This window comes from Carassius auratus, linkage group LG49B, assembly GCF_003368295.1.
Source record: "Carassius auratus strain Wakin linkage group LG49B, ASM336829v1, whole genome shotgun sequence".
Classification (NCBI taxonomy): Eukaryota; Metazoa; Chordata; class Actinopteri; order Cypriniformes; family Cyprinidae; genus Carassius; species Carassius auratus.
The window spans coordinates 574,035-600,635 of record NC_039301.1 but is presented as its reverse complement, the minus strand read 5'-3'; the positions used below and the strand labels follow the sequence as shown (position 1 = coordinate 600,635).

The 26,601-nt window shown below is 40.3% G+C and overlaps 2 protein-coding genes across 2 annotated transcripts; both read right to left on the bottom strand.

The window, feature by feature from the left end:
* Nucleotides 1-6,808: 6,808 nt before the first annotated feature.
* LOC113068753 (tripartite motif-containing protein 16-like) lies at nucleotides 6,809-14,619 on the bottom strand. The gene is made up of 6 exons (XM_026241613.1): nucleotides 13,851-14,619; nucleotides 11,481-11,564; nucleotides 11,159-11,401; nucleotides 7,863-8,022; nucleotides 7,685-7,732; nucleotides 6,809-7,479 (listed from the first exon to the last, which is right to left on the bottom strand). Exons 1-6 carry the CDS (start codon nucleotides 14,421-14,423, stop codon nucleotides 6,956-6,958), a joined length of 1,632 nt encoding a protein of 543 aa, XP_026097398.1. The 5' UTR covers nucleotides 14,424-14,619; the 3' UTR covers nucleotides 6,809-6,955.
* Nucleotides 14,620-15,445: 826 nt separating this feature from the next.
* LOC113068724 (tripartite motif-containing protein 16-like) lies at nucleotides 15,446-26,447 on the bottom strand. The gene is made up of 7 exons (XM_026241551.1): nucleotides 26,404-26,447; nucleotides 22,992-23,571; nucleotides 22,692-22,775; nucleotides 22,367-22,612; nucleotides 18,960-19,119; nucleotides 17,709-17,756; nucleotides 15,446-16,160 (listed from the first exon to the last, which is right to left on the bottom strand). Exons 1-7 carry the CDS (start codon nucleotides 26,445-26,447, stop codon nucleotides 15,637-15,639), a joined length of 1,686 nt encoding a protein of 561 aa, XP_026097336.1. The 3' UTR covers nucleotides 15,446-15,636.
* Between the last annotated feature and the right edge of the window lie 154 nt (nucleotides 26,448-26,601).

Here is a 26,601-nt window from a genome sequence, read left to right as displayed (position 1 = left end):
AAACATCTCTCTCCTAATTTGACAAGGAGCGAGTAAAAGATCCAGTCTCCCTAATTCCTTTTTCTAATAGTACACAATGTTAAAAGCGTGAGCGTGCAATTGGTTCAGCACTTGCCTGGTTATCACAGTTATGTATAAAAGGCATACAAATACATACATCACATCACACATTGAATATCACAAGATTATAAGAGTTGATCTTCAGCTCAGATACCTTATGTATCATAGAGAGCCTTTTCGGTTACCTTCAAAAATCTATTTCCCATTGTCTTGACATCTTTGAATTTAATTTGCTTAGCTGTGGCTTTGACTCGTGACCTCAATATAGGAAGTATACAGTAAAAGAGTAAATCTCCTGTCAATAATGCAATTCCTAAAAACCTTCCCAATTTAGTTATAAACTATGCTCCACATGCTCCTAACTGTAAATCAAACCAGTCTTACATTTTATTATCTTTTCCAACATTTTCTTTATCTACCATTCTTAGCCTTTTCAATTTGATCAGTTCTTCATTAAATGCTCCCTTCTATAAATACAGCATTGTCCCCCAAACATAACACATACTTTTCCTTCTTCAATTCTCAAATAATCTCAAGCTTTTCTATTTTGCTCCTTTCATTCTATTTGTTGCATCCAATTGCTCTATTCTCCCTTCTATCCTTCCTACATCCATATTTCCCTTCTCATAACCTTCAAATTCTTGATCTGACATTACTTGACATTATCTTTCCACTTTTTCTTTTCTATTTTTTGGCTCATATCTGCACCCAAGTATTTTGATCTCAGTAGCAGTCCCATCACTCTCTCATTTCTTCTTCACCAGGGAGACTCTTTGCGAGTCGTTGCAATGGTCTTTCCCTCGTTGGCAAGGGTGGGTCGTTACTAGCACGACCTTCATCCCTCACTTCATGCTGTGTGGAGTTGTTGAAGCTGGTTGGCGTCTTTTAAGGTTAGAGATGTGAACTCAGGTGTCACTCTGTAACCGTTTTGCTGATTAATGCAAGGCTCTCTTGAGATCCTAACTGCACCCTCACTGGTTCTCTTTGATGGAGCGAAGCATTCCTTGGCCTTACTGGAACTGCTGTCACCTGTAAATGGAAAACTTAAGAATTTTTTGTTAGTGTTATCAAGCATGATAATTTGTTCATCTTGCTAGTCGTCCTTCTTGGTGTGACATGTGGAAATGTAATGTGGGTTGAGGGCTGTCTTGGCCCCTTTTTGAGTTTTCACAATTCCAGTGCTGTCTTTACTATTTTTTAATTCCTTTCAATTTTATTCTCAACAATTTGCTTATTTAGTTATCTTTTTGTTTTGTAAACTGAGTTCCACTATATCACTGGATATTTTATCTAGGCCTATCTTGCTCAGTAGCATAGGCCTTTTGACCTGGAAAACACTCAACCCACTTTATTTATTTTAACAGTCAGAAAGACAATATTTCATCCTTTTGACACAATCAGCTCCATCATGATATGCTGAAAAGAAAGTTAGATGTGGGGTGGACCGAGCAAACTTGCTTTGCTCTGCCTTCCCATGTTATTCGCTGCGCATGCGTGGCACTGTTTTTCTTTCTTCCACAACAAAGACCTAGGTACTGACCAGGAAACTTAACCAAATTCATCCATGGTCATTATTTTTCTGGGCATAAGTTTGCCCTGTGGGCCCACATTCATCTTTGTATACAGCTGTTTGGGCAAATTGATTGAATTGCCTCAGTGTCTCGTCAGACACTCTCTTTCATGCCATACAACACCATCATTCATACTTTTTCACACACTTTCACTCCCCTTTTTTGCCAAAAACTTTTCTTTTCTTTCTTTCCTTCCTTTTTTCAAAATCTAATAGATTGATTTGTTTAGAATATTAGGCCTAGGCATTGGGCATTTGAGAGAGCCAATTATCATTTCTCAAATGTCATGTGTTTGTCTAATTTAAAGTTTATTCAAATACTTTTTTGTTATTGCTCATGAGCAGCTCTGAGAGGAGGATTGGAGATCTCGCATAATCTAGGATCCATGGCCATCAACATTTTCATCTTGTTATCCCCAGTGATTACAGCATATGTGATTACATGATTTTAGAAATAATTTTTTATTCAATATTATTTTATTCAGTTTTACCTTAGAAAATTACCTTTAAACAAAATGGAGTGACCAATATTTCTATTTTCTCAACAATATATATTTTTTCTATTTTTCATCAAGATACCCTTTTTTATTTATTTATTTATTTCCTTTTCCCAAAGCACTCAGCATTGTTGTCAAGTATTCAGTTATGCATTTTCCCCTAGTTGTTTAATGAAACAGCCTTATTCTGCCAAATCCAGCTCCATGTTTATCTGATTGGTGAGTCAAGTACTCACTTCTGTCTGTCAAAATAATTTTTTCTTTAAGACATAAGGCTGGACTGGAACCTATTGAAAAGCAGATTGTGAGAGTTAGTTAAAACACAGAATTTAAAGAAGTGCTGTGAGACCAGTGAATAATCAAGATATAGTTAATAAAATAATGAAATAAAATAATTTAAATTTGAAGCAGTCTCTATAGTGTTCGTTGTATATTCAGCACCTGTGCACTGAAGGTATGGAAGTCCTTCTGGTGACATCATCCGCCTGGGCTGTTGTACTGGGTCGTCAGTCGGTGATGGCGCTCAAAGACCTGATGTTGTGGCGTACGGTCTCCGTTGTTTCTCTGCTTCTTCTCAGTCTGGCTTCTGGTTGCTTTCTGCCAGAGTTTTGCATTTCATAATGTTCTTTTCACCCTCAGGAAAAGTCTCAAGTGAAAGATTCACCTTTTCCTGCTTTGCTTCAGTCTTTCTCCATGCTGAAGTGTGTTATTCTCTTTCAGGAGGGGAGGGGAACATCCGTCAGCCCCTCCCTTTCCTTCTCTCTGTAGCTGTGTTTGCTGCTTTGCCACTTCTCCAGTTCATTGCTTTCCTTTGTCAAGGCACTGTTCCAGAAATCATCTGAAAGTTTAACACTCAGAGACTGCATTAATCAAATGTACCTATGTAACTTCTGACCAAATTGTTTCTGAGCAGTCAGCTATTTTTCTAATTTTCACTTTTCAACCTCCTCTTTCAGTGGTCCCTTAATAAAAACAAAATCATCTGGTTGATAACAGCAGTTCTCTTATTCTTTGTTAGTAAAGCAAGTTCTTCATTGCAGGAAAATAGCAAGCATTTTTTCTTCTTTGCAAAATGCAGAAATCAGCTACCTTTATTTTCTAAGTATACTGCGATAAAACAAAATAAACCTTCCTTTTATAACAGCATGACATGCGTATGGTAAAATAAAGACTTCAATCATAATTTTTCTTCTATATTTGCATACATGATTCAGAATAATCTAGTATTTGTGAATTAATGTTTCCTAACCAACATAAAATAATTCCTATTACTGTAAATAAAATCATTAAATTTAATTCTTTAAGCAACTAGTTCCCTTCCTATTGTAAAATGCCTATAGCTTTTGAATCAAAATGTATATTAACTTGGTCACCCAATCTTGCTCTCATTCCACATTGCACAAGTTATGTATTTTATTTTTTACATTTACACAAGCCCAATCTCTGAAACTCTGTAATGGATTAAATTTCATACTGTCCCAGGGATAACAAGATACAAATTTTAGATGTCTTCACATATTAGATATAAAGTTTTAACCACATTCATCTTTTAAATTCATCTATTAAGACTAGTTATTAAATAATAAATGCATATCTTATTTTAATTAATTTATTATTATTTCTATATTCCACCATATCTGCCATCTCTATATTAGTCCATTTCTTGGAACATTTGTATTTATTTTCTCTAAAACAACCTTCATACAGTTAACTTTATTGTTTTAGGGCTCCTGCACTTATCCTTTCTGGGTTGCCTCTGTGTTTCACAGCTGGCTTCTCTTCTTCATCCATCTCTATCTGCCCTTCTAACTCTAGTTCTCCTGTTACCGCCACGGTTCCCTTGAGTATTGGGAACTCTCCTTCTACCGGCAAATAGGGGGGAGGCTCTGAAAATAACTTTTCTTTTCTCATGTTATCTTTCTCTGCCCCTTCAGGACTTTCCTAGCCTGTTTTATACTCTTCAACATATCCTCACCTTCTTTTTAAACGGAGCAATTACTTCTTTCTCTTTTCATACTGATGCTTTTAGTTTTATAGTTTTTTATCAGAGTTTCCATTTCCTCACACAATGCTACATCAAATGTCCCTTCCTTTGGCAATGTTGTCGTCATATTTTTTGTTCTCTTCTGCCATTTTTTTGAGATTTTGTTTATTTGCTCTTTACACAGTGGATATTTTAATCCAATTATTTCCACTGGTGTGGCTGCCATATCTTTTTACCCCTTTCACCCTACTTTTTATTCTTTACTATGTGTCATACCTTTTTTGAATTTAATTTTTTATTTTGTCTCATGCATTTATACTTTATTTATTTATATTATTCTTTGACTGTCTATTTTATTTACTCTTATTTTATCACCCGTGTAATACACCTTTAATGTGGAAACTTCCTACCTTGCTCTCATTCCCACTGCTCTGGGCTCAGAAAATTTTCTCCCCTTTCACACAGACATCCAAAATGCAAAAATCTATTATAGATCTTGGTTCAAACTTTATTGATACTATTTTCCTAACCTCATTCACACTTTCTGCACTCTTGATTGAGCCAGAGTGGTTATTCTTGCATACTTTTTCCCTTTATCTAAGGGATAATCAGTCATTAATTGTCCTTTTATTATCAAGGCTCATCATACATTCATCCCTCTCAAGTGGATACTAGTTGCGTCCAACTCCACCCAGCCACCCTGAAGCGACGGTCCAGGAATGGTGCGCAACTTTTAGCCACCCAACACAGAATTTATTTGTTCACACATTCATTCGTCCGGACACAGATACATCCACACAACAAAACACAGCTCTACCTAGAGCTCGCTCTTCCTAGAGCGTCCTTAAGGGCCCACCTATTCTGTCCTTCGAGAATTTCACTTATACTTTCTCAAAGCGGTATCCGTGGGGCTTTTCCTCACGATTCCTTAACTAATCTGCTTATCCGTTTATCACTGTCCTTACCTGGCACAGCTATCCAATAAACACAGACCATTGCATACAGTGTCTTTATGCCTACACCATATTTGTCTTAAATCAAGATTGCCTTCCAAGGCTTTCCTATTAATAAACCAAATATGTGCATGCAGTTATTTCTTCTGGAGTAAAACCCCTTTTTCAATTTAGATATCCTATTATTTTTTTCTAAATTTGGAAGAGCAGATTTTAAGTGTCCTTAGCACTCAGAACTGACCAGTCAACAACACACACTAATTATATAAGCAAAAATGCTTACCTTATTCTATGGTGGCCACCACTGTGTGTGTGTTGCTCATCAGTCAGCTCAAAAGCAGTCGTCCACTCTGCTCCTTTCCAGTCCCATCTGGGGTGCCAAATCTGTGGTGTATTTTACCGGTTCTCCAAAGAATCGAACTCAGTCAGGGATTTTTCTCTCAGAACAAAATACTTTATTTTAAGCAAAACAAAGCCGAGAGTTCCTTGCAAGGAGATCTCCCGAATGCTATGTAGCATCTCATTATATACCCTATACAGGGCGTTTCCAAATAGTCAGTCTTTTCCTTATGCTCACTTTTCATGCATCCCTAGAGAGGAGAGGCCCTCTGCTTGATTTTCTCTAAACACAGGCCCTCAATGTATGTCTGACCATGTGTTTCTCATCAGTTTTGTACATTCCAGGGCGTAGGCAACTTTCTATCCTTTACCTATAGGATTATAATGGAAAAACAACTAGCAACAAAAATGGCTAGATTCACATTGATTATTCTTGATTGATTAAAATCTTATTAATAAAAATCTTCCACACGATCTCCTTGCTTTAGATTTAACAGCAGGTCTACTGGATCTGTGGTTAGGCTGGATTGGTGATATGCCGACATTGAAACAGGAACCGATACCTCAGTGATAAGGGGATACCGGGCTGCTGGATCCTGGTATGGCGAAGTCTTCTGTAATGATGAGACAGAGACGTTCGGATCCATGTGCAGAACTTTAATGATGAGAATGGTCAGACAGGCAATGATCAGTAACGGCGTCAGGTATGTAGGGATAATCAGAGTCGAAACCAGAAACAAGCAGATGTCGGGGGAAGGCAGCAGAGAATCAGAGTCGGTATTAACAATCCAAGGGTCAGGTACAGAAGGTAAACACAAGGAAAACGCTTGGAAATGTCAGACTGGCTAAACAAGACTTCGCAGTGAGTGAGAGTGCTGCTTATATGTGTGTGTGTAAATGAGGTGCAGGTGTGGCAAGTAAATTGGCTGATGAATGAGGTGCAGGTGTGGCAGGGTGATTGTGATGCAGTGACTTATGGGTAATGTAGTTTGGGTGTGGTGCAACAGTATGAGAGGTGCTAGTGTCCAAGTGACATCTGGTGGTTGATGGGTGGAATGGTCCTGAGTGGAGTGCCCTCTACTGAAGCTCATGGGCACTCCATCTAATGATCGTAACATAATGGGACAGACACAGGCCTCCCGGTTTTAATCAAAAATATCTTAAATTGTGTTCCGAAGACAAACAAAGCTTTTATGGGTTTGGAACGACATGGGGGTAAGTGATTAATGAAAACATTTTCGTTTTGGGGGAAGAGTATACCTTTAATTCAGTGTTTGTTCAGTCAATGTTTGTTTTTGTGAAAAGTGGGGATATCCCATAGGTGTAATGGTTTTTATACTGTACAAACTGTATATTCTATGGCCCTTCACCAACCCTACCCCTAACCCTAACCCTCACAGGAAACTTTGTGCATTTTTACTTTCTCAAAAAAAACTCATTCTGTATGATTTATAAGCGTTTTGAAAAATGGGGACATGAACATGTACTGTTACTGATTTATCTTGCAGCTCAAAGCATTATGGGTAGAATCTCTCATCAGTCTATTCTGAGTCTAACACAGTTTCACTGATGATCCAGAAACCCAAAACCCAGGATAGAGCGGCTGAGTGAATGTGGTCTGGACTGTGTGGATGAGGCTCATGGTGTCAGAGACGCTGTAGAAGGACAGAGTTCCTGCTCTGTGATCCACAAACACTCCTATTCTACTGCTGATGGACTTTACAGGGAGATCAGTCACCATCTTATTGTGTGTGAATGAGTAACTCGGGGGAGTGCAGTCCAAACTCCAGGACTGATCATTATATCCAAACTTACACTCATAACCCCGTCCCTTCCTGCCGATGCTCTTATATGACACTGCTATACGCAGTCCATAATCACATCCACTCCACTCCAGCTCCCAGTAACAGCGTCCACACACACTCTCTCTACACAACACCTGACGAAACTTATCAAATCTGTCTGGATGATCAGGATACGACTGGACTGTGTTAGTGACAGTAATCACTCTGTTGTTCTCAGACAGATGGAAGCGGTTATATGCTGTGCTTGGATCCAGAGTGAACTGACGGGAATCTGATGGAGATAAAACACATTAGAATCAGGAATTATGAATCGGTTTTATCTTTTCATGTTCAGTGATTCATTAGTGTCTCAGTAGAGATGACCAGATATCAGTGCAAATCATCATTACCATCTTCATCAGTTATAAATCTCTTCTTTCTCTTTCTACAGGAAGAACATGAACACACTTTTTCTGCTTGTTTTCTTACTGACTTACATTGTAGGAAGTCGTTCCTGGTTGTGGGAACAATGTTGTTGAATGTGACTGTGGAAATCAACAGACATGAACAGTGTGATTCTCATGATCCTCCATCCATTCCTAAGACATTTCTAATATAATTTTCTTCATGATGATGGACTGGTTTCTGAGAGGAGATGAATCTCCAGGACTTTACCTCTGTCTGAGATCTTCTTAAGCTCCTCTTTGCAGAAATCCTCCAGTTTGTCTCTCAGCTGATGAACAGATTCTCTCAGACCAGCAGAAGAGACGAGAGAACTGAAGGGATTGTCATTTATGTCTGTAGAATCAGGAGGTGCTGAGAGAGACGGGAAACTCTACAGAAAACAGAAATCAAACTCATGAGAAACAGATAGTGACACTCAAAGTACACAAACATGACTCTGTATATTAGCAATCAGTCTTATAAGGATTTCAGAAAAAAATGCAAGATGCTACAAATAATACAGTGTTTAATTTTGCATAAAATTGTGCAATGGCAGAATCAAGAAATTCTGGAGTGACTGAACAATGGTCTAGCGCATTAAAACCAAACAGAACCCGACCATGACTTAAAGGCACAATTCACACAAAAATCAACATTTTCTTTTAATTTAGATTTAGATTATTGATAACATTTTTAGCTGAAACTGTGGTCCTTAGTGATTCATAAAATGCAAGTCAGTGGCTGTCACGAAGAGACTTGGACTCAGTTGCAGGTGGTCCAAAAGGTCAGTATTGAAATTCAAAAAGGGAAAAAAATAGACAACAAAAAACTTACCAGCTACAGGGCAGCCTGGAGCAGCTCCAAAAGTGTCTCCTGGACAAAAAATCCACCAAAGTAAAGCCAAGATTAACTGACAGAGAGATGGGGGTGCTGTTGAGGCAGGGAACTGGTGGCATGGCGAAGAAGAGCCGAGACAGTGATTGGGAGGGGGAGGAGTAGTAGCAGATGAGTTAAGGAGAAAATGAAACACATGCCGAGAAACATGAAAGACTGGGTGTATTCGACCAAGTGTGGGAGGTAACTTGAGCTTTACCCCCAATGGACCCAACACCTTGGTGATCTAATATGCCCCCATGAACCTGGGGGCTAACTTGCGAGAAGCCACCTGGAGACATAGGTCCTTGGTTGACAGCCATACTCTCTGACCAAATCCGTAGCGGGGAGCAGGACTTCGGTGATGGTCAGTCGCTGCTTTGGTTCATCTGGAAACCCAAGCCAAGGTTTCCTCAGCCGTCCTCAAGGTTTGGCAACACCGGTGGAAAAAGGCTAAGGCAGACGGAACAGCAGCATCGGGCTCCTGTGAGGGGAACATAGGAGGTTGAAAACCAATGGAGCATTGGAATGGGGACATACCTGTGGCGGCCGCTGGCAAAGAGTTTGCCCACTTGGATTGCCCATTGGTCTGAAGGTGAAAACATGATGACATACTCGTAGAGGCCCCGATACCCCTGGCTACTGATGGGCCCTGGCTTTTAGCGGGCATTTGCTGATGAAGTGTCTGGCCCTCCCACAGTAGCAGCATAAGCCCTGGGTGGGTCTCTCTTCTTTCTGCTGAGGAGTGAGACACAGGCGTCCCACCTGCATAGGTTGAGGGTCAGCAGGGGATGGCAGAGGCAAGACAGAAGTGGAGTCACTGGTCATTTCTCCCACCCTCCAAGAGGTGCGAGCAGTGGATTGTTGGCGACGAAGGCGAAGGCAGCTCTCCACATGGAGGGCCAAGTCAACCAGATCATCAAAGCTGTGCAGAAGCTCGGCAGGTAGCGATTTTGTCTTGTATATCCTCATCCAGTCCAGCACAGAACACAGCTCTGCAAGACCCCTCATTCCAGTCAAAGGCCGCTACTAAGGTCTTGAACTCGATGGCAAACACAGTCACTGAACTGCCTCTCTGCCATAGCCATGCCAGCCGGGCTGCCGCCTCATCACCCAAGCAGAACGATCAAATAACTTGACCATCTCCTCCTGAAAGTCTTCAAAAGAAGCAGAAAAGGGAGCCCGGGCCTTCAACACTGACGTTCCCCAGTCACTGGCCCTGCCTGTTAGGAGGATTAAGACAAAACCCACTTAAGTGAAGTGAAGTAAAGTGACGTGACATTCAGCCAAGTATGGTGACCCATACTCAGAATTTGTGCTCTGCATTTAACCCATCCAGAGTGCACACACACAGAGCAGTGAACACACACACACACTGTGAACACACACCCGGAGCAGTGGGCAGCCATTTATGCTGCGGCACCCGGGGAGCAGTTGGGGGTTCGGTGCCTTGCTCAGAGGCACCTAAGTCGTGGAATTGAGGGTGGAGAGAGCACTGTACATGCACTCCCCCCGCCCACAATTCCTGCCGGCCCGAGACTCAAACTCACAACCTTTCGATTACCAGTCCGACTCTCTAATCATTAGGCCACGACTTCCCTAGTCTCCTCCTGGGTGTACCGGTGGGGCCCACTTCTGAACTCTCAACCTGTCCTGTCAGAATTGTCTGCTTACCCTGTTATGGCCAAACATGTCATCTCTGAACTGTCTGTCTGTCCTGTTACAGCCACAAAGGCTGTGGTTAAATTCTCTGTCTTCTCTATTGCAGTCCTGCCTAATCCGCCGTGGTGGTTTCCTGCACCATGAGCTCCACTGTGGGGATCTTCAGTCCCATTTGCTCAGTTGTAGTGGTCCTCAGCTTTGCCCTGGTACTCTTCAGTTCCACCCTTTTAGTTTTCAGCTTCACCTGCTCTGTTCTGGTGGCCTACAGCTTGCTCTGCTCTGATGGCTCCACCCTGTTGTCCAATTAGGAGGACTATTTAATCTCACACTCATACTTTGCTGAGTACGTATTGTTTAGCTGTTAAGAGACATTTCTAAACATTTCCTTGTTTTCTTACCTTTGTGTTTTTGTCTTTGGATTGTTCCCTGGTTTGTGATTGTTTGCTGCTTGCGCTGACTAATGCGTGTTATTGGATTACTCTTTTTTTTTTGCCCTGGGACATAGTTGTTTGCTGGTGTTTGACCCTACCTGTTTCAACTTTAACTGTTTTCACTTTAATAAAACATGTACATGGATCCCTTACTCCGTTGTCATGCCACCCAATCACTAAGGAAGTCAGTTTCAGTAAAAAAAAATATTATTTGCAACACCTTCAATATTTGTCTGACATCCTTGTTCGACTGATTGCTAATATACAGCTTTAAATATATATACTTTGAAGATAACGTGATCAATTTTTTAAAAAGTTGAAAAGTCAGTGAAGTTTTGGACTGTTGGTGGCACTAGCAATGTTTGACAGCTAAATATATCTTCCAGACGACAGAGCTGAAAGAAATGAGAACGCGATTTCCAGAGCCAAAAGCCATTTGTAGCTCATTCAGAAGAAGATGATTATATAATAAGACACTCATGAAATGTTCCTCTGTGAGTCTTTTTCACCACAGGATCTACTCGAGTCCACTATGATCCTGTTTCTTTAGATATGTGTTACCTGCAGGAACTGGATGTGATGTGTGTGTGAAAGCTGCTCCAGCTCAGCGTCTCTCCTCCTCAGATCATTGATCTCCTGCTCCATTTGCTTCAGTCGTCCTTCAGCTCGACTCACTGCAGTCTTTTCCTGATCTCTGATATCAGGAATCAAGAGCTGTACCAGCTCAGAGCAGCGTCTCTCAGTGGATCGGATGAGCTCAGTAAAGATCCTCTCACTGTCCTCCACTGCTGTCTGTGCAGAGCGCTGTTAGGACACACAGTGATTCAGCTTCAGTGAGTCTGAACTGAGACGGAGACAAACTTCTCTTCTTCTCCAGACTCACCTTATGAGACTCCACAGTCTCTCTCAGCTGCTGGAGATCTTTCTCTCTCTGCTGGGATGTCTTCTGCATCTTCTTCAGCTGGTTCTGCAGGAAAAATGGATGATAGTATATATTTCAGAAAACTACTGTCTCTAAATAATCGTGTGAACAGGTGAATCCTGTAAAAGTGGAACTGATAACCAATGGCTGTTACCACCATCGTTAAGTCAAGTCACTTTTATTTATATAGCGCTTTTAACAAAAAAGCAACTGAAATCGAGCATCGCGTTAGTTCAGTCAGGTCACGTGAGTCACGCTTGCATCAGCTGACAGTCAGCTGTTCCTTACGTGTACCAATCCAGTCTTGACACCTATCTCCTGCGGTCTATTTAAATTCCCATTATTCAGTGTCTCTTCCATCGCATCGCTGCTTGCAATTAACTCCCTCCTCCAACCCCATCTCCACCAACTGAACCTGTTATCTGATCTAATTTGTTCTTTCTTTACAGTGTCTTCATTGGAAGCAGTCTCCATGACATTTTGTTTACAACTCATGTAATTGAGAATTGTAATTATGTATGCTTATAATGGTTCTTTTCTGTATCCCAGGTGGGTTTATCTTGCTGCTCTCCCTGCCCTGTCCAAGCATGGCTGCATGGACAGGCATGTGGAGTGTTGCCCAGAACATAACCATACCGCCAACACAAACTGTATGCAATTATAATTGTCATTAAATATACTTGACGGAAGTGGTCCTGATTGAACAACATTAATTAGGAAAACAGTGTGTCAACAATGCAAAAAGGCAGTTCATCACTGAATTCAGTGATATCATCATATCAGTTCAGTTTAAACAGTATCTGTACAATCATTTGCAATCAAGTCAATGATATTCCTGTAAATGAAGTGTCCCGAACTAAGCAAGCCAGAGGCGACAGCGGCAAGGAACCAAGACTCCATCGGTGACAGAATGGAGATAAAACTTTGGGAGAAACCAGGCTCAGTCGGGGGGCTGACTGATTTAAAATAATGTAATCATCAGGTTTTAACCAGGTTTTTGTCAAACAGAGCACATCTAAATTATGATCAGTGATCATATTATTTACAAAAAGTGCTCTCGTAGAAAGGGACTTGATATTCAATAAGCCAAGCTTTATCATTTCTTTATCCGTATTACATCAGTTTTTTATTTGTCGAACCTCAATTACATTGTTATTTTTAACTTGGTTTGGACATTTTACTGTATTTTCTAGTTCGGGGAACAGACACAGTCTCTATAGTGTGATATCTAGGTGAAAGAGTGTCTATGTGCTGAGAATTAACAGACTTCTGTGACGTGAGGCAGCTGGCAGACGGTCGGTTTAGCCAGTCTGTCTGCTTCCTGACCTGGACCCCAGTTAGTCCAAACTCTAAGACTATTTGCCATATTTCTACATATGCTATATTTTACATTCACTACCCTGACCTACAATTCCTGACAGCCTGAGACTCGAACTTGCAACCCTTGGATTGCAAGTCAAACACTCTAACCGTTAGGCCACGACTGCCCCAGAGAGAGAAGAAAGAAGAGCGAAGAGCGAAGAGCGGCACCACACCAGGAGGGAGGAAGACCATCTCTTTTCAACAGGTCAGGTCTGCCCCAAAAGCTCATCCAATTGTCTATTAAATCTATGTTATTCTGCGGGCACCACTTAGACATCCAGCCATTGAGTGATGAAAATATGCTATGCACGGTAAGCAGGGAGGGGACCAGAGCATATTACATGTTTGCAAGTTCACACAATTCTTTAATATTATTTTTAGTGATTTCCTACTGGCAAATCATTGATGACATCGTTAGCACCGGCTTGAATAACAATCTTACTGTATTTATGTTTAGCATTAGCAAGCCTTTTTAAATTTGCCAAGATGTCAGGAACTCTGGTTCCCGGTAAACATTGGACTATGGTGGCTGGTGTCTCTATATTCACGTTCCGTACAATGGAATCACCAATAACTAGAGCACTTTCATCAGGTTTCTCAGTGGGGAGAACCTGTTTAAAGTTTTGATCAGAACAGAAGGATGGAAATGCTAATGACAAGCTAAAGAATGCTAACCTGATGCAGGTGCATCGGAGATTTAGAATAAAAGCGAACGATCAAATTAATCAGATTAGATTGATATATATAATATCAGAAATATGGTGGGAATTAAGTAAAATTTCATAACTTTAAACAGAGTGATAGTAAGATAGAGATTCTACAGAAAAACAAAGCTACACTGAACTACATGGAGCTACAATCACAAACCAGCAGCAAGGCAAGCAGGAAGCAGGATATGAATTGTACATTAATTAAAATGCAGATATAAGCTTGTTTCTCTTCATAAGTGTAAGCAGTAGTGTTAAATACCTGTTTCTCTGTCCTCTGTGCTGCGGCTGATACAGTTTTGTGGTTTTTATGCTCATATTTTGTACACAGCTTACAAATGCATTGTTGGTCAGTAATACAGTACATTTCCAGATGTTTCTCATGTTTCTGGCAGATCATCTCCTGCAGTCGTCCAGTGGCTTCAATCACTTTGTGTGGCTTATGTACATGAAATTCCTCATGAAGGTCAAAATGAGTTTGACAGTAAGATTCCTGACACATCAGACAGGACTTGACGGCTTTGTATTTTCTTCCAGCACAGACATCACACTGCACATCTCCAGCTCCAGCATCACAGTCAGCAGGACGTTTCCTCTTCTTCAGTTTCTTCACCAGTTCAGCCAGCACAGTGTTTCCAGCTAAAGCAGGTCTTGGACTGAAGGTCTCTCTGCACTGAGGACAGCTGTAGACTCTCATCTGATCCTCCTGATCCCAGCGGTCTGTAATACAGTTCTCACAGTAACTGTGTCCACACTGGATGGTCACTGGATCCTTCAGGAGATCCAGACACACTGGACACAAGAGATCATCCTGAGAAAAGCTGGCTTCCGCCATTTTACTTCATGAATACAGAGACACAACACAGAACAGCTCAACTACACTTACACTTCCTTGTTCTCTGAAGATATGTATTTCCTGTTTCCTGTCACATCAAAATATGTCTCAAAAATACCCTAACTCCCCCATCAAATAACTGTTGTTCTACAATACACCACACCACCAATGGTGATTAAATATAACAATTGTGTATCTCATATCACATAAAACCATGCAAATTATAATTAATGTTATACTTTTTTTCAAATTGTTAATGTTAACAACATCAGTATTGCGTGACAATGTATATATAGTGTGTATTAGCATTACTTGTAGATTTCAATTTCTGTACAGTCTAATCTCTAATTGTCATACCACTCAAATTTCATATAAATAAATTGTTCTTAAATAATTTTCAAACAACGTTTTTATTTAAAAAAAAAAAAAAAAAAAAAAACACTTGTCCATTGTTAGATGCTGGTTTAATGATGCTATGGCTTGACATAAAAATGTATGTAATTTTTTATAAAAAGATTTAAAAGTATTATGTATAGGCTAACATTTTGTCACACCAGGGGAGTAGCCATAATTTCAGAAGTGACAGAAATGTCAAATACAATAATTTTATTTATGTTATTTAGTATTATTTTTATTATTATTTTTATTACAATGAATTATTTTCTTATCTATTACTTTGAATTTGCTATATGAAATCAAATACACTGCTGGACAATAATCAATCATTAGTAATTATATTTTTTTCCTTTCCTAATGGCAATTGATTGTTTCATATACAATTATTCAAATTTTCTAGACAGAATATGGTATAAAATATACTTTATAGTTTCTGTACTGTAAAAGATGTTATGTCAATTAGCACCGCATCATTCATACATTTTATTTATAGTGTTATTTTTTAATTTATTTTTTTACATTTGAGTTCATTCTGCTTTTTATTCAGCTTAGCTGCAGATATAGCCTGGCACATCTTCAGATCACTTCTCTTTCATTGCGAAAACTTCATTGAACACATTGTCTCTCAGCAGGACTCACACACACACTGATTTTACTGTCTATTTGAGAATTTGATATACACATTTATTTTGATTCATGTTATTTCACTGACAGAAGTTCTGAAGAGAAAAGAATAGACTATGTAACATTTCACTGTTACTGATTTATCATGCAGCTCAAAGCATTATGACTAAAATATCACTTCTAATCTGATTCATCAACACAGTTTCACTGATGATCCTCTATAAACACCAAACCCAGGATAGAGCGGCTGAGTGAATGTGGTCTGGACTGTGTGGATGAGGTTCATTGTGTCAGAGACGCTGTAGAAGGACAGAGTTCCTGCACTGTGATCCACAAACACTCCTATTCTACTGCTGATGGGCTGTTCAGGGAGATCAGTCACTATGTTATTGTGTGTGAATGAGTAACTTGAAGGTAAGCAGTCCAAACTCCAGGACTGATCATTACATCCAAACAAACATTCATTACTCTTACCCTTCCTGCTGATGCTTTTATATATCACTGATATATACACACCATTATACCCACTCCACTCAATCTCCCAGTAACAGCGTCCACACACACTCTCTCTACACAACACCTGATACCAGTAATCAAATCTGTCTGGATGATCAGGATACGGCTGGACTGTGTTAGTGACAGTAATCACTCTGTTGTTCTCAGACAGATGGAAGCGTTTATATGCTGTGTTCGGATCCAGAGTGAACTGACAGGAATCTGATGGAGATAAAACATATCAGAATCAGGAATTATGAATCTGTTTATCTTTTCATGTAGCTGAACTCTTTATGTTCAATTTATCATCAGTGTTTCAGTACAGATGACCAGATATCAGTGCTAATCATCATTTACATCATCAGTTATAAAACTCTTCTTGCTTTTGCTGCTCGACCTCAGCTCTGCCTTCGATACCGTCTCCCATCAACTACTCATTTCGCGCCTTTCGGATGTGGGTATTTCTGGTGCTGCTCTTTCCTGGTTCTCCTCTTATCTCTCTGACAGACTGTTTTACATTTCACTTCTGAATTTTCGCTCACCCACTGTCCCCCTGAAGCAAGGTGTCCCTCAGGGATCCGTTCTTGGGCCATTATTATTTATAATTTATATAATACCTCTTGGTCAGATCCTCCGCCGTCATGGTTTTAATTATCATTTTTACGCTGACGACATTCAATTATATACTACCTGTACATCAACTTTATCTTTCACAACTGACAAAATCTCTGCTTGTGTGCATGAAATAAAAGATTGGCTTCATTCAAATTTTCTAAAACTTAACATGGACAAAACTGAGATTATTTTCACTGGACCTTCATCACTCACTAATAAAATTCCTACTAACTTCACCTGTGAGATTGCCGGCTCTCTTATCAAACCATCTAGTACTGTTAAAAATCTTGGTGTAATTTTTGATTCCTCTCTATCTTTCCACTCTCACATTAATTCCATCACTAAATTGGCATTCTTTCATCTACGTCGTATCGCTCAGCTCAGTCCCTTTATCAGTATCTCAGATGCTGAAACTGTCATCCATGCATTTGTCACCTCACGTCTTGATTACTGCAATGCACTTTTCATTGGCCTACCAGCTAGCTCCATTTCCAAATTGCAATACATTCAAAACTCTGCTGCCAGACTACTCACCCACACCAAGCGTTCTGCACATATTTCCCCAATTCTGCATGATCTTCACTGGCTTCCCGTGGCTTACCGTATAAAATTCAAAATTCTCCTTCTCGCTTTTAAGTCTCTGCATGGCCTTGCTCCCCCCTACCTCTGTAACCTGCTTCTCCCCTACACCCCAACTCGCTCTTTACGATCCGCTGATTCCAGCCTCCTCGTTGTCCCTCGGCATCGCCTTGCTTCAATGGGGGGCAGATCATTCAGTGTTGTTGCACCCAAAATGTGGAACTCTCTTCCCCCATCACTCCGTTTTGTTAACACTATCTCTGAATTCAAATCCATGCTCAAAACACACCTATTTTCTGAATGTTATAGGTCTTAGTGGGTTTTTTTTTTTTTTTTTCTACCCAATTCTCTTTTACTGTACTTGCACTCTCATTTGCCCATTGTTGTTCTGTCTGCTCTCTTTGTCAATTGTCTTTTCTGTTGTTTGTTTATTGTAAAGTGTCCTTGAGCTCTGGAAAGGCGCTATATAAATACAACTTATTATTATTATTATTATTATTATTATTCTTTCACCTTCTACAAGTAGAACATGAACACACTCAGAGAGTTTTTCTGCTTGTTTTCTTACTGACTTACATTGTAGGAAGTCGTTCCTGGTTCTGGGAACAATGTTGGTGAATGTGACTGTGGAAAACAACAGACATGAACAGTGTGATTCTCATGATCCTACATCCATTCCTAAGACATTTCTAATATGATGTTCTCCATGATATGAGATGATGATGAGTTCATTTCCTAGAGCAGATGAATCTCCAGGGGTCTAATTTATAAACGCTGTGAACGCACAAAATGGGCATAGAAACATGCGTATGCAATTTTCCATGCACATATTGTGATTTATAAAAATAAACTTGGCGTAAATAAGGACACACCATACAGACATTATAAACCATGCGTACAACCTCTTTTTCATGGAGGGAGAAAATTATTGAAGAAAACAACGATTTTAAACTCTTGTTTTCATGTCCTTATACACATTTATATTAAATGTTCTACTCGCATTAAAGAAGATTAACACTGAAATTACATAATTTTAGAAACAACATAATTACGTAATTTCATCAACAATAAACATAATTTTCTTGTGACATGTTATTTTTTTAATGGCAGCTAGGAGTGCTATAGGTGCACAATAATTAATCTTTAAACTAAACTACAGATCAGATGTTATGAGAAATATATTAGCGAGAACATTCATCGATGATGCGCACTTACTGTGATATTATTGTGTATACTGTTGGATTACTGTACAACCACAGAGGTGTTAATGTCGTGTAAAGTCAACTCTACAACATTATGTAAAATTCCACTATATTTGAAGGACATAACTAGGTGAAAACAGTAAGATTTGCATTTTTCCTTTCTACAATACTTTGTCAGTGATGCGCCGAATCAGACGACACACTGCAATAAACATGGGCTTACCTGTTTCCACTAAAATAGCTAAAATATGTTATCAGCAAAACTGCATACATTTAATTTGAAATAATTTAAATTCTATTTGGCCTATCTAAAATATCTGAGAACTATTTGAAACCATTTTGTTTTTATGGATAATTTCATATATTGATTCAAAAACATATGCATAGTAAAACTAAGCGTTGTAAGCTGAATATTTGTTGATTTCGGGGAGGAGACGCGGTGGAGATGCACGTACGCACAATCTTCCCCTGACTGGAATTTATAAAGAGATTTTTGTGCAGGTTCTGGTGTGCGCATGGTTTTATAAATATGAAACCTTTTGGGTGTACGCATGATCTAGCTTTTTCGTACAATTTTAGGATGAAATCTATGGAGAGATTTATAAATGAGACCCCAGCACTTTACCTCTGTCTGAGATCTTCTTGAGCTCCTCTTTGCAGAAATCCTCCAGTTTGTCTCTCAGCTGACGAACAGATTCTCTCAGACCAGCAGAAGAGACAAAAGAACTGAAAGGATCGTCATTTACGTCTGTAGATTCAAGAGGTGCTGAGAGAGACTGGAACCTCTACAGAAAACAGAAATCAAACTCATTAGCTCCATACTTCACCCAGTAACCTGCAGGAACATCAGATTTCTCTTCAGGAACTCAAGCTGCATCAGAGAGCTCTTTGGGAATGCCTTTAGTGTGACTGGCTCTGAATCATGCGTGTAATCAGACCAATGGATGGGAAAGACTTTATAGGTGGGTGAAATCAGAGACCAGGAAGCTTAAAAGCACGTGCGACAAAGCTGGCACTAAGCCTTCTGTCTTTCAGCAAGCGCTCTGTGTGTGTCTGTACCATATTCGTTTGTGAGTCTTATTTAGTGTTGTTTGTCCCTCTAAACATGTCAAAAGCACCTCAAAAGACCAAGCACAAACTTAAGGGTGAGGGCAAGTAGCGTTTCAAGATGTTTGTTCCTCCCTGCGTTACATTACAGATGGGGATACACATAGTTTGTGTGCTGTCTGCTTCGGAGCAGAGCAAAGAGGCTCTTGAGAGTCTCCCGACTCGCCATCGGATGCAGTGGTGACTGCAGAGAGAAATTTGTGGCTGACCCTTTCAGAAATTATGGCTAAAGATAGGGTCTGCCTCATGGATGCCTCACTTGTGTCCTCAGGCTAGTTCGGCTCTCAGACAGGCGGCAACATTCCAGCGGTTCCTCCATAGTCACTCTGGATCTGCGGACCATCCTTAAGGCTAAGAGGTCTTCAGCCAAAAAGCCTTGACACCTTTGGCCCAGGCTTATGAGGGCAGTCCCCTCCAGTACCCAGTAATCAGGTTAGTTTGCCTCCATCTGCACTCCGCCCTGGCTTCCCACTCTGCTGGATCTATCCTAAATCTTTTCTCCACTGGCTCTGCCTCAGTCTCCAGGTGCTTAACCAGCACAGGGAACTGGCCCTCCATACCTCCTCCGATCCACCTCCACTCTGCCTTCCTAACAGACTTCTGTGACCCTTTGGGGAGCATCTGGAAGCTGTTTTTTTGGGGGGGAGGGGTGTGCTTTGTCACAATCTTCAGCTGGATTGATCATGATCTCCTCCAGGGGGCACTCCATCCCTTTCCTTCACCTTTGTACACTGAAATCCATTTCGCAGAAACCCCAGCCTAGGAACTGATTATGGACACAACTGTTTCCCATTAGGATGACTATTTAAAGGGGTCATATGATGCGATTTAATTTTTTCCTTTATCTTTGGAGTGTTACAAGCTCTTGGTGCATAATGAAGATCTGTAAAGTTGCAAAGACTAAAGTCTCAAACCCAAAGAGATATTCTTTATCAAAGTCAAGACTCTGCCATGCCCAACGAAATGCCTTGAATAAACACACCCCCACATATCTACATCACAATGTGGAAATATCTGCGTAATGCCGCCCGAATGTTCACGCAAAGAAAGAAGGCAGGGTTTCAGTAACCGCAGTTAGTGTTCAAGCAGCCATATCAGGGAGATGCTGTGTATATCTAGGCAAAAGCACTTCATTTGGCCTTTCAAAGATAGATTCATTTAGGAATCATTAAGATTACTTTTTATGGACGACTGTTTCGTGAACCTTGGAGAGGAGGTACTTCTGACTTTGCTATTGATTGTTCAAATCCGGAGTTTTGCATGTTGCATGTGTGTGTGTGTGAGAGAGAGAGAGAAAGAGAGAGACGGTCACACATGTGTCTGTCAGGCAACTCTGTTCCGCTTTCAGGCATGAACTGATGGTAATACTAAGGACATTATTAACTCCCTTTACATTTATTTTAAAAGAAGAAGCTCGCGATTATGGAAAGGGTCGTTATTTCCAATGAGTGCTTGTGGTGATCAGCCAATCACAATGCACTGGGTCAGTTGGCCAATCAGGAGAGACTACGCTTATTGAAAGGATGGACTTTGTAGAAACAATGCGTTTGAGAGAGGTGGGGCATAGATGACCTACAATAATGTACAGTATTTGAAAAATAATGTTTTTTGAACATTAAAGCATGTCAACATATTCTGTTACACCAAAAACACAAAATAATGATCTTTTATAAAGCATCGTATGACCCTTTTAAGTTGTACTCTCACACTCACACATTGCTGAGTCTTGTTTAGCTGTTAAGAGACATTTCTAAGCATTACCATGTTTCCTTGACTTTGTGTTTTTGTTGTTGGGTTCTCTTTCTTTTTGTGATTGTTTGCTGCCTGCTCTGCCTAGTGCCTGTTATTTGGATTACTCTTTTGTCTTGCCCTAGGTTGTTTGCTGTTGTTTTACCCTGCCTGTTTCAACTACGCTCTTTAATAAAGCTTGCACTTGGATCCCCTATTAGAGGTCTGCTAACAAACCGAGTCTGAAGAGTCCCAAAATACTTTCGGGCTTCGGGTCGGGCTCAGGGTTAATGTTTAATGAATTGCTTTGGGCTTGGGTCAGGCTTGGGTTTATAGCTAAACTAAAACTATGTGCAGTAGGCTATGCTGCTTACATAGACAACACAACACAACACAGAAACTTTTATTAGTAAAATAGCTTCAACAGGCTACTGACTCGTAATGTTATATTTATGTGCAATTTTTTGAAGTAACTAAGCATTGCTTGAAGAGAGAGATGTGCAGACGCAGGTTCTCACACAGGCAACTTTGATTATGTTCCTTTACATGCATTTGTTTACTGACCATTGCATGCAATCGTGATTTACAGCATTTTTTTTAATTGGCTATTCGTTGTGAAAAAAAAAAAAAAACGGGTTCAGCCTCTAAATTTAACCATGCCGCTTGTGTTGGGTCGAGTCAGACAAATCTGGGTATTGGCCAAGTTCAGGATTCAGTTTAAGGCACATGCAGAACTCTATCCCCTATTCTTCACCACAGAATATAGTTTCAGCTAAAATCAAATAATTTTGACACCTTGAATTTTTGTCTGAAATCCTTGGTGGACTGATAATATACAGTTATATACAGCTATATAGTTATATACAGCTAATATACAGTTTTGAAGATATATACTTTGAAGATCACCAGATACATTTTTATTTTTTTTTTTAATTGAAGGATTAGTGAAGCTTTGAACTGTTGGAAGTGCTTGTGATTGCTGACAGTTAAATATTTCTTCCACAAGAAAGACCTCAGATAAATTATTCCTAAGAGATTTTTGAAAGCCATTTGTAAGTAGCGTCTCTTTCAAAAGAAGATGTGAGTCTGACTGATGATTATATAATAAGACACTCATGAAATGTTTCTCTGTGAGTCTCTGTCACAGCAGGATCTGCTCAAGTCCACTATGATCCTGTTCTTCTAGATCTGTGTTACCTGCAGGAACTGGATGTGATCCTGTGTGTGTGAAAGCTGCTCCAGCTCAGCGTCTCTCCTCCTCAGATCATTGATCTCCTGCTCCAGTCGCTCCAGTCGTTCTTCAGCTCGACTCACTGCAGTCTTTTCCTTATTTCTGATATCAGGAATGAGGAGCCGTACCAGCTCAGAACAGCGTCTCTCATTGGAGCGGATGAGCTCAGTAAAGATCCTCTCACTGTCCTCCACTGCTGTCTGTGCAGAGCGCTGTTAGGACACACAGTGATTCAGCTTCAGTGAGTCTGAACTGAGACGGAGACAAACTTCTCTTCTTCTCCAGACTCACCTTATGAGACTCCACAGTCTCTCTCAGCTGCTGGAGATCTTTCTCTCTCTGCTGGAACGTCTTCTGTGTCTCCTTCAGCTGCTTCTGCAGGTTAAACGGATATAGTAAATCTTGTATAAAACTGCTGGCACTAAATCATTATGTGAACAGAAGAATCCAGTAAAAGTGAAACTGATAACCAATGGCTGTAGGTTCAAACTCCAGAAGTTATAATCAATCATCATCATCATACATGAATGAAAATTAACATTACTGTAAAGCTTGATTTGCACTACAAGTGTAAGCAGTAGTTTTAAATACCTGTTTCTCTGTCCTCTGTGTTGCGGCTGATACAGTGTTGTGTTTTTTATGCTCATATTTTGTACACAGCTCACAAATGCATTGTTGGTCAGTAATACAGTACATTTCCAGATGTTTCTCATGTTTCTGGCAGATCATCTCCTGCAGTCGTCCAGTGGCTTCAATCACTTTGTGTGGCTTACGCAAATGAAGTTCCTCATGACGGTTGAAATGACTTTGACAGTAAGATTCCTGACACATCAGACATGACTTGACAGCTTTGTGTTTTCTTCCAGCACAGACGTCACACTGCACATCTCCAGCTCCAGCGTCACAGTCAGCAGGACGTTTCCTCTTCTTCAGTTTCTTCACTATTTCAGCCAGCACAGTGTTTCCAGCTAAAGCAGGTCTTGGACTGAAGGTCTCTCTGCACTGAGGACAGCTGTAGACTCTCATCTGATCTTCCTGATCCCAGCGGTTTGTAATACAGTTCTCACAGTAACTGTGTCCACACTGGATGGTCACTGGATCCTTCAGCAGATCCAAACACATTGTACATGAAAGCTCCTCCTGAGCAGAGCCGATCAGCCCTATACGCTCACTACGCAAGCTGCGTAGGGCCCCGCAAATTACTCAAGGCCCCGCCTCCTCCTCGTGTCATAGCGCGTCACGTCACCGTCAATTAATGTTTACAACATCCATGACAAAATGAAGCGAAACTATCCTTCTGGTCACGAAAAGAGGAAAAAAAAACCCATGAAAGTGAACTGCGGGAACAACAATCAGGTAAACTTGTCTTCTCTCCTCTCTAAGTTTGAGGTCAGCAAAGCAAAGTTTATGTGCATTTAATGTTGTGTTTTTTCGGTCTTGCTAACCTAGCTGGGCAGGCAGGCAGTGCATCTCTTGCATCACTTTGTGCCTGACAAAAGTGAGAGTAAAATACAATTATTAATTACGTTTGTTTTTGATAAACGACAAAGTGCAACGGTGTTTGTTTACTGCAGCTCGGAAAAGATAACCGCGTCGCGTGTGTTATCATGCGTTCATATGCGCATGCACGAAATGAAATGCGCATTTTTCAAGCAGAAATATATGTGGAGACCAAAAAAAAAAAACATTAAAAAAACCTTTAACATGCTATGGCAAGCCATTTTAGCTTTTATTCATTCACAGTTTATGCATTTTTGATATCAAGCATTACATTTTTTTACTATTTGCAATGTGAATTCTTGATTATTTTTACTAATAGTTAGTCAATAATAGCTAATACTAATAATATTAATACTAATAGCTAATAGTAATACTTAGTTACATTTTTATCTACCAATGTCTATTTTTGATATCAGGAATTACATGTTAACTTGTACAAAAGTTCATTCTTGATATCAATGATGTCATCACTCACAGGGATTATTGATATCTGCATAACTAGTTCACTAGTTAAATATTACAATAGCCAAGCCATAGTATAAATAGTATTTTATATTTGAAAATGTATAAAAGAAAATTGGGAGCCAGTTTGAATGGGTCTGATGCAGCTTATAAAACGAGTTATCTATAATTTGCAGGTGCTATGCTTAAGTTTGTCAGTAGAGGAGATGCTGGACCATCAGCCAGTACAAGCACAGACTCAGTTGATACACATCCAGCCTCAGCCAGTACTAGCACAGACCCAGAACAGCCAGCTTCAGCAAATACAGCACAGCAGTCTTCAGCAAGTACTAACACAGACCTAGGTGAAGTACAGGCAGTCTCAGCCAGTTCTAGCACAAACCCAATACAGCCAGCTTCAGCAAATACAGTACAGACGTCTTCAGAAAGTAGGAACACAGTGACAGACCCAGGTGAAGTACAGGCAGCCTCAGTCAGTACTAGCACAACCAGAGGTGTACAGTCAGCAGCAGATACAAGCAGCTCAGACCCAAATAGAACAGTTGCCGCTCCACCAAATGACCCAGCAGATTGGCCCCCCGTCTTAACAGACTTTATGAGGACTGAGTTAGTGCGCAGAGGTCCATTCAAACCAGGACTGGATTTTTCTTTCCCTAAAGACAAGTCTAGAAGAGCTTTCCATTCAGGCTTATTACAGAGAAAACTGTCAAATGGGGAAAAGATTCACAGGAGCTGGCTTACATACTCAATCAAAAACAATGCTGTTTATTGTTTTTGCTGTAAGCTCTTTTCTACAAAATACAATAAAATTATAAAGGAAGGTGTGAATGACTGGTCAAATATCAATGCCATTCTGAAACACCATGAAAGTAGTCCTGAACACACACAAAATATGATTAAGTGGAGAGAACTTGATCTGCGCCTAAGTCAGGGTCAGACTCTTGACCAGATACAAATGACCATTTATGAGGCTGAAAGAAAGAGATGGCGTGATGTCCTTACACGTTTAATAAGTATCACCCAGTCTCTGGCTGAACGAAACCTAGCATTCAGGGGTTCGTCAGAAAAACTCTTCCAGCCAGATAATGGAAACTTCCTAAAAGAGGTTGAATTACTGGCAAAATTTGATCCCATTATGGAAAACCATCTCAGCAAAATTAAAGATGGACAGACACATGCTCATTACCTTGGGCAGCACACACAGAATGAGCTAATACAGATTGTGAGTGGCAACATTCTGGAAGCAATAGTGACTCAAATAAGAGACTCAAAGTACTTCTCCATTATCTTGGACTGTACACCTGACATTAGTCACCAAGAGCAAATGTCCATTATTCTGAGAAGCGTGGCTTTAAGGGGAAAGCCAGAGATCAAGGAGCACTTCCTCGGCTTTGTAAATGTTGAGGCTACAACAGGTTTAAATCTGTCCACTGTCATCTTAAATAAGCTGAATGAGCTGAAGATTTCATTTGAAGATTGCAGAGGGCAAGCTTTTGATAATGGGGCCAACATGAAAGGCAAGAACCAAGGACTACAAGCTAGACTGCTCAGAAGAAATCCCAGAGCCGTGTTTGTCCCATGTGGAGCACATACTCTAAACCTTGTAATTGCAGATGCTGCCAAATCTTCAAAAGATGCAGTTGGGTTCTTTGGACATGTGCAAAAGCTCTTCACCTTCTTTTCAGCTGGCACACAAAGATGGAGTGTTTTAAAGAAACACGTGAAGATAACCATGAAGTCATGGAGTGACACAAGATGGGAGAGTAGGCTCAAAAGCGTTCATGCAATAAGGCACCAGGCATCTGAGGTTCGGGAGGCATTACTGGAAGCCAGACAGACAATCAATGATCCTGTGGCCAAAGTGGAGGCACAAGCACTTGCAGAGGAAGTTGGGTCCTACCGCTTCTTGATTTGCTGTGTCGTATGGTGTGAGATACTGACTATTACAAACATAGTGAACAAGCTCCTCCAATCCGCCTCAATGCAGTTGGATATAGCAGTTAATTTAATCTCGAATGCAAAGGCTTCCCTCACTACATACCGGGACACTGGATTCTCTGAGGCACAGACAACAGCCACAAGCATTTGCGAAGTAATGAATGTGGAGGCTGTTCTGAAAGAGAAGAGACTGAGAAACAGCAAGAGGCATTTCAGCTATGAGGCTCCTGATGAACCAATGACTGATGCACTGAAAAACCTTGAAGTCAACTTCTTTAACATTGTGGTCGACTCTGCTGTG

Coding starts and splice junctions, on each gene's coding strand:
- LOC113068753 (XM_026241613.1), bottom strand. CDS start 14,423: ATGGCGGAAGCCAGCTTTTCTCAGGATGATCTCTTGTGTCCAGTGTGT. Junction 8,023..11,158: donor ATCACATCCAGTTCCTGCAG/GTAACACATATC, acceptor TGTTTTCTGTAG/AGTTTCCCGTCTCTCTCAGC. Junction 7,733..7,862: donor TAAGAAGATCTCAGACAGAG/GTAAAGTCCTGG, acceptor TGATTTCCACAG/TCACATTCAACAACATTGTT.
- LOC113068724 (XM_026241551.1), bottom strand. CDS start 26,447: ATGCTTGTGGCTGTTGTCTGTGCCTCAGAGAATCCAGTGTCCCG. Junction 22,613..22,691: donor AGACTGTGGAGTCTCATAAG/GTGAGTCTGGAG, acceptor GTGTCCTAACAG/CGCTCTGCACAGACAGCAGT. Junction 19,120..22,366: donor ATCACATCCAGTTCCTGCAG/GTAACACAGATC, acceptor TGTTTTCTGTAG/AGGTTCCAGTCTCTCTCAGC.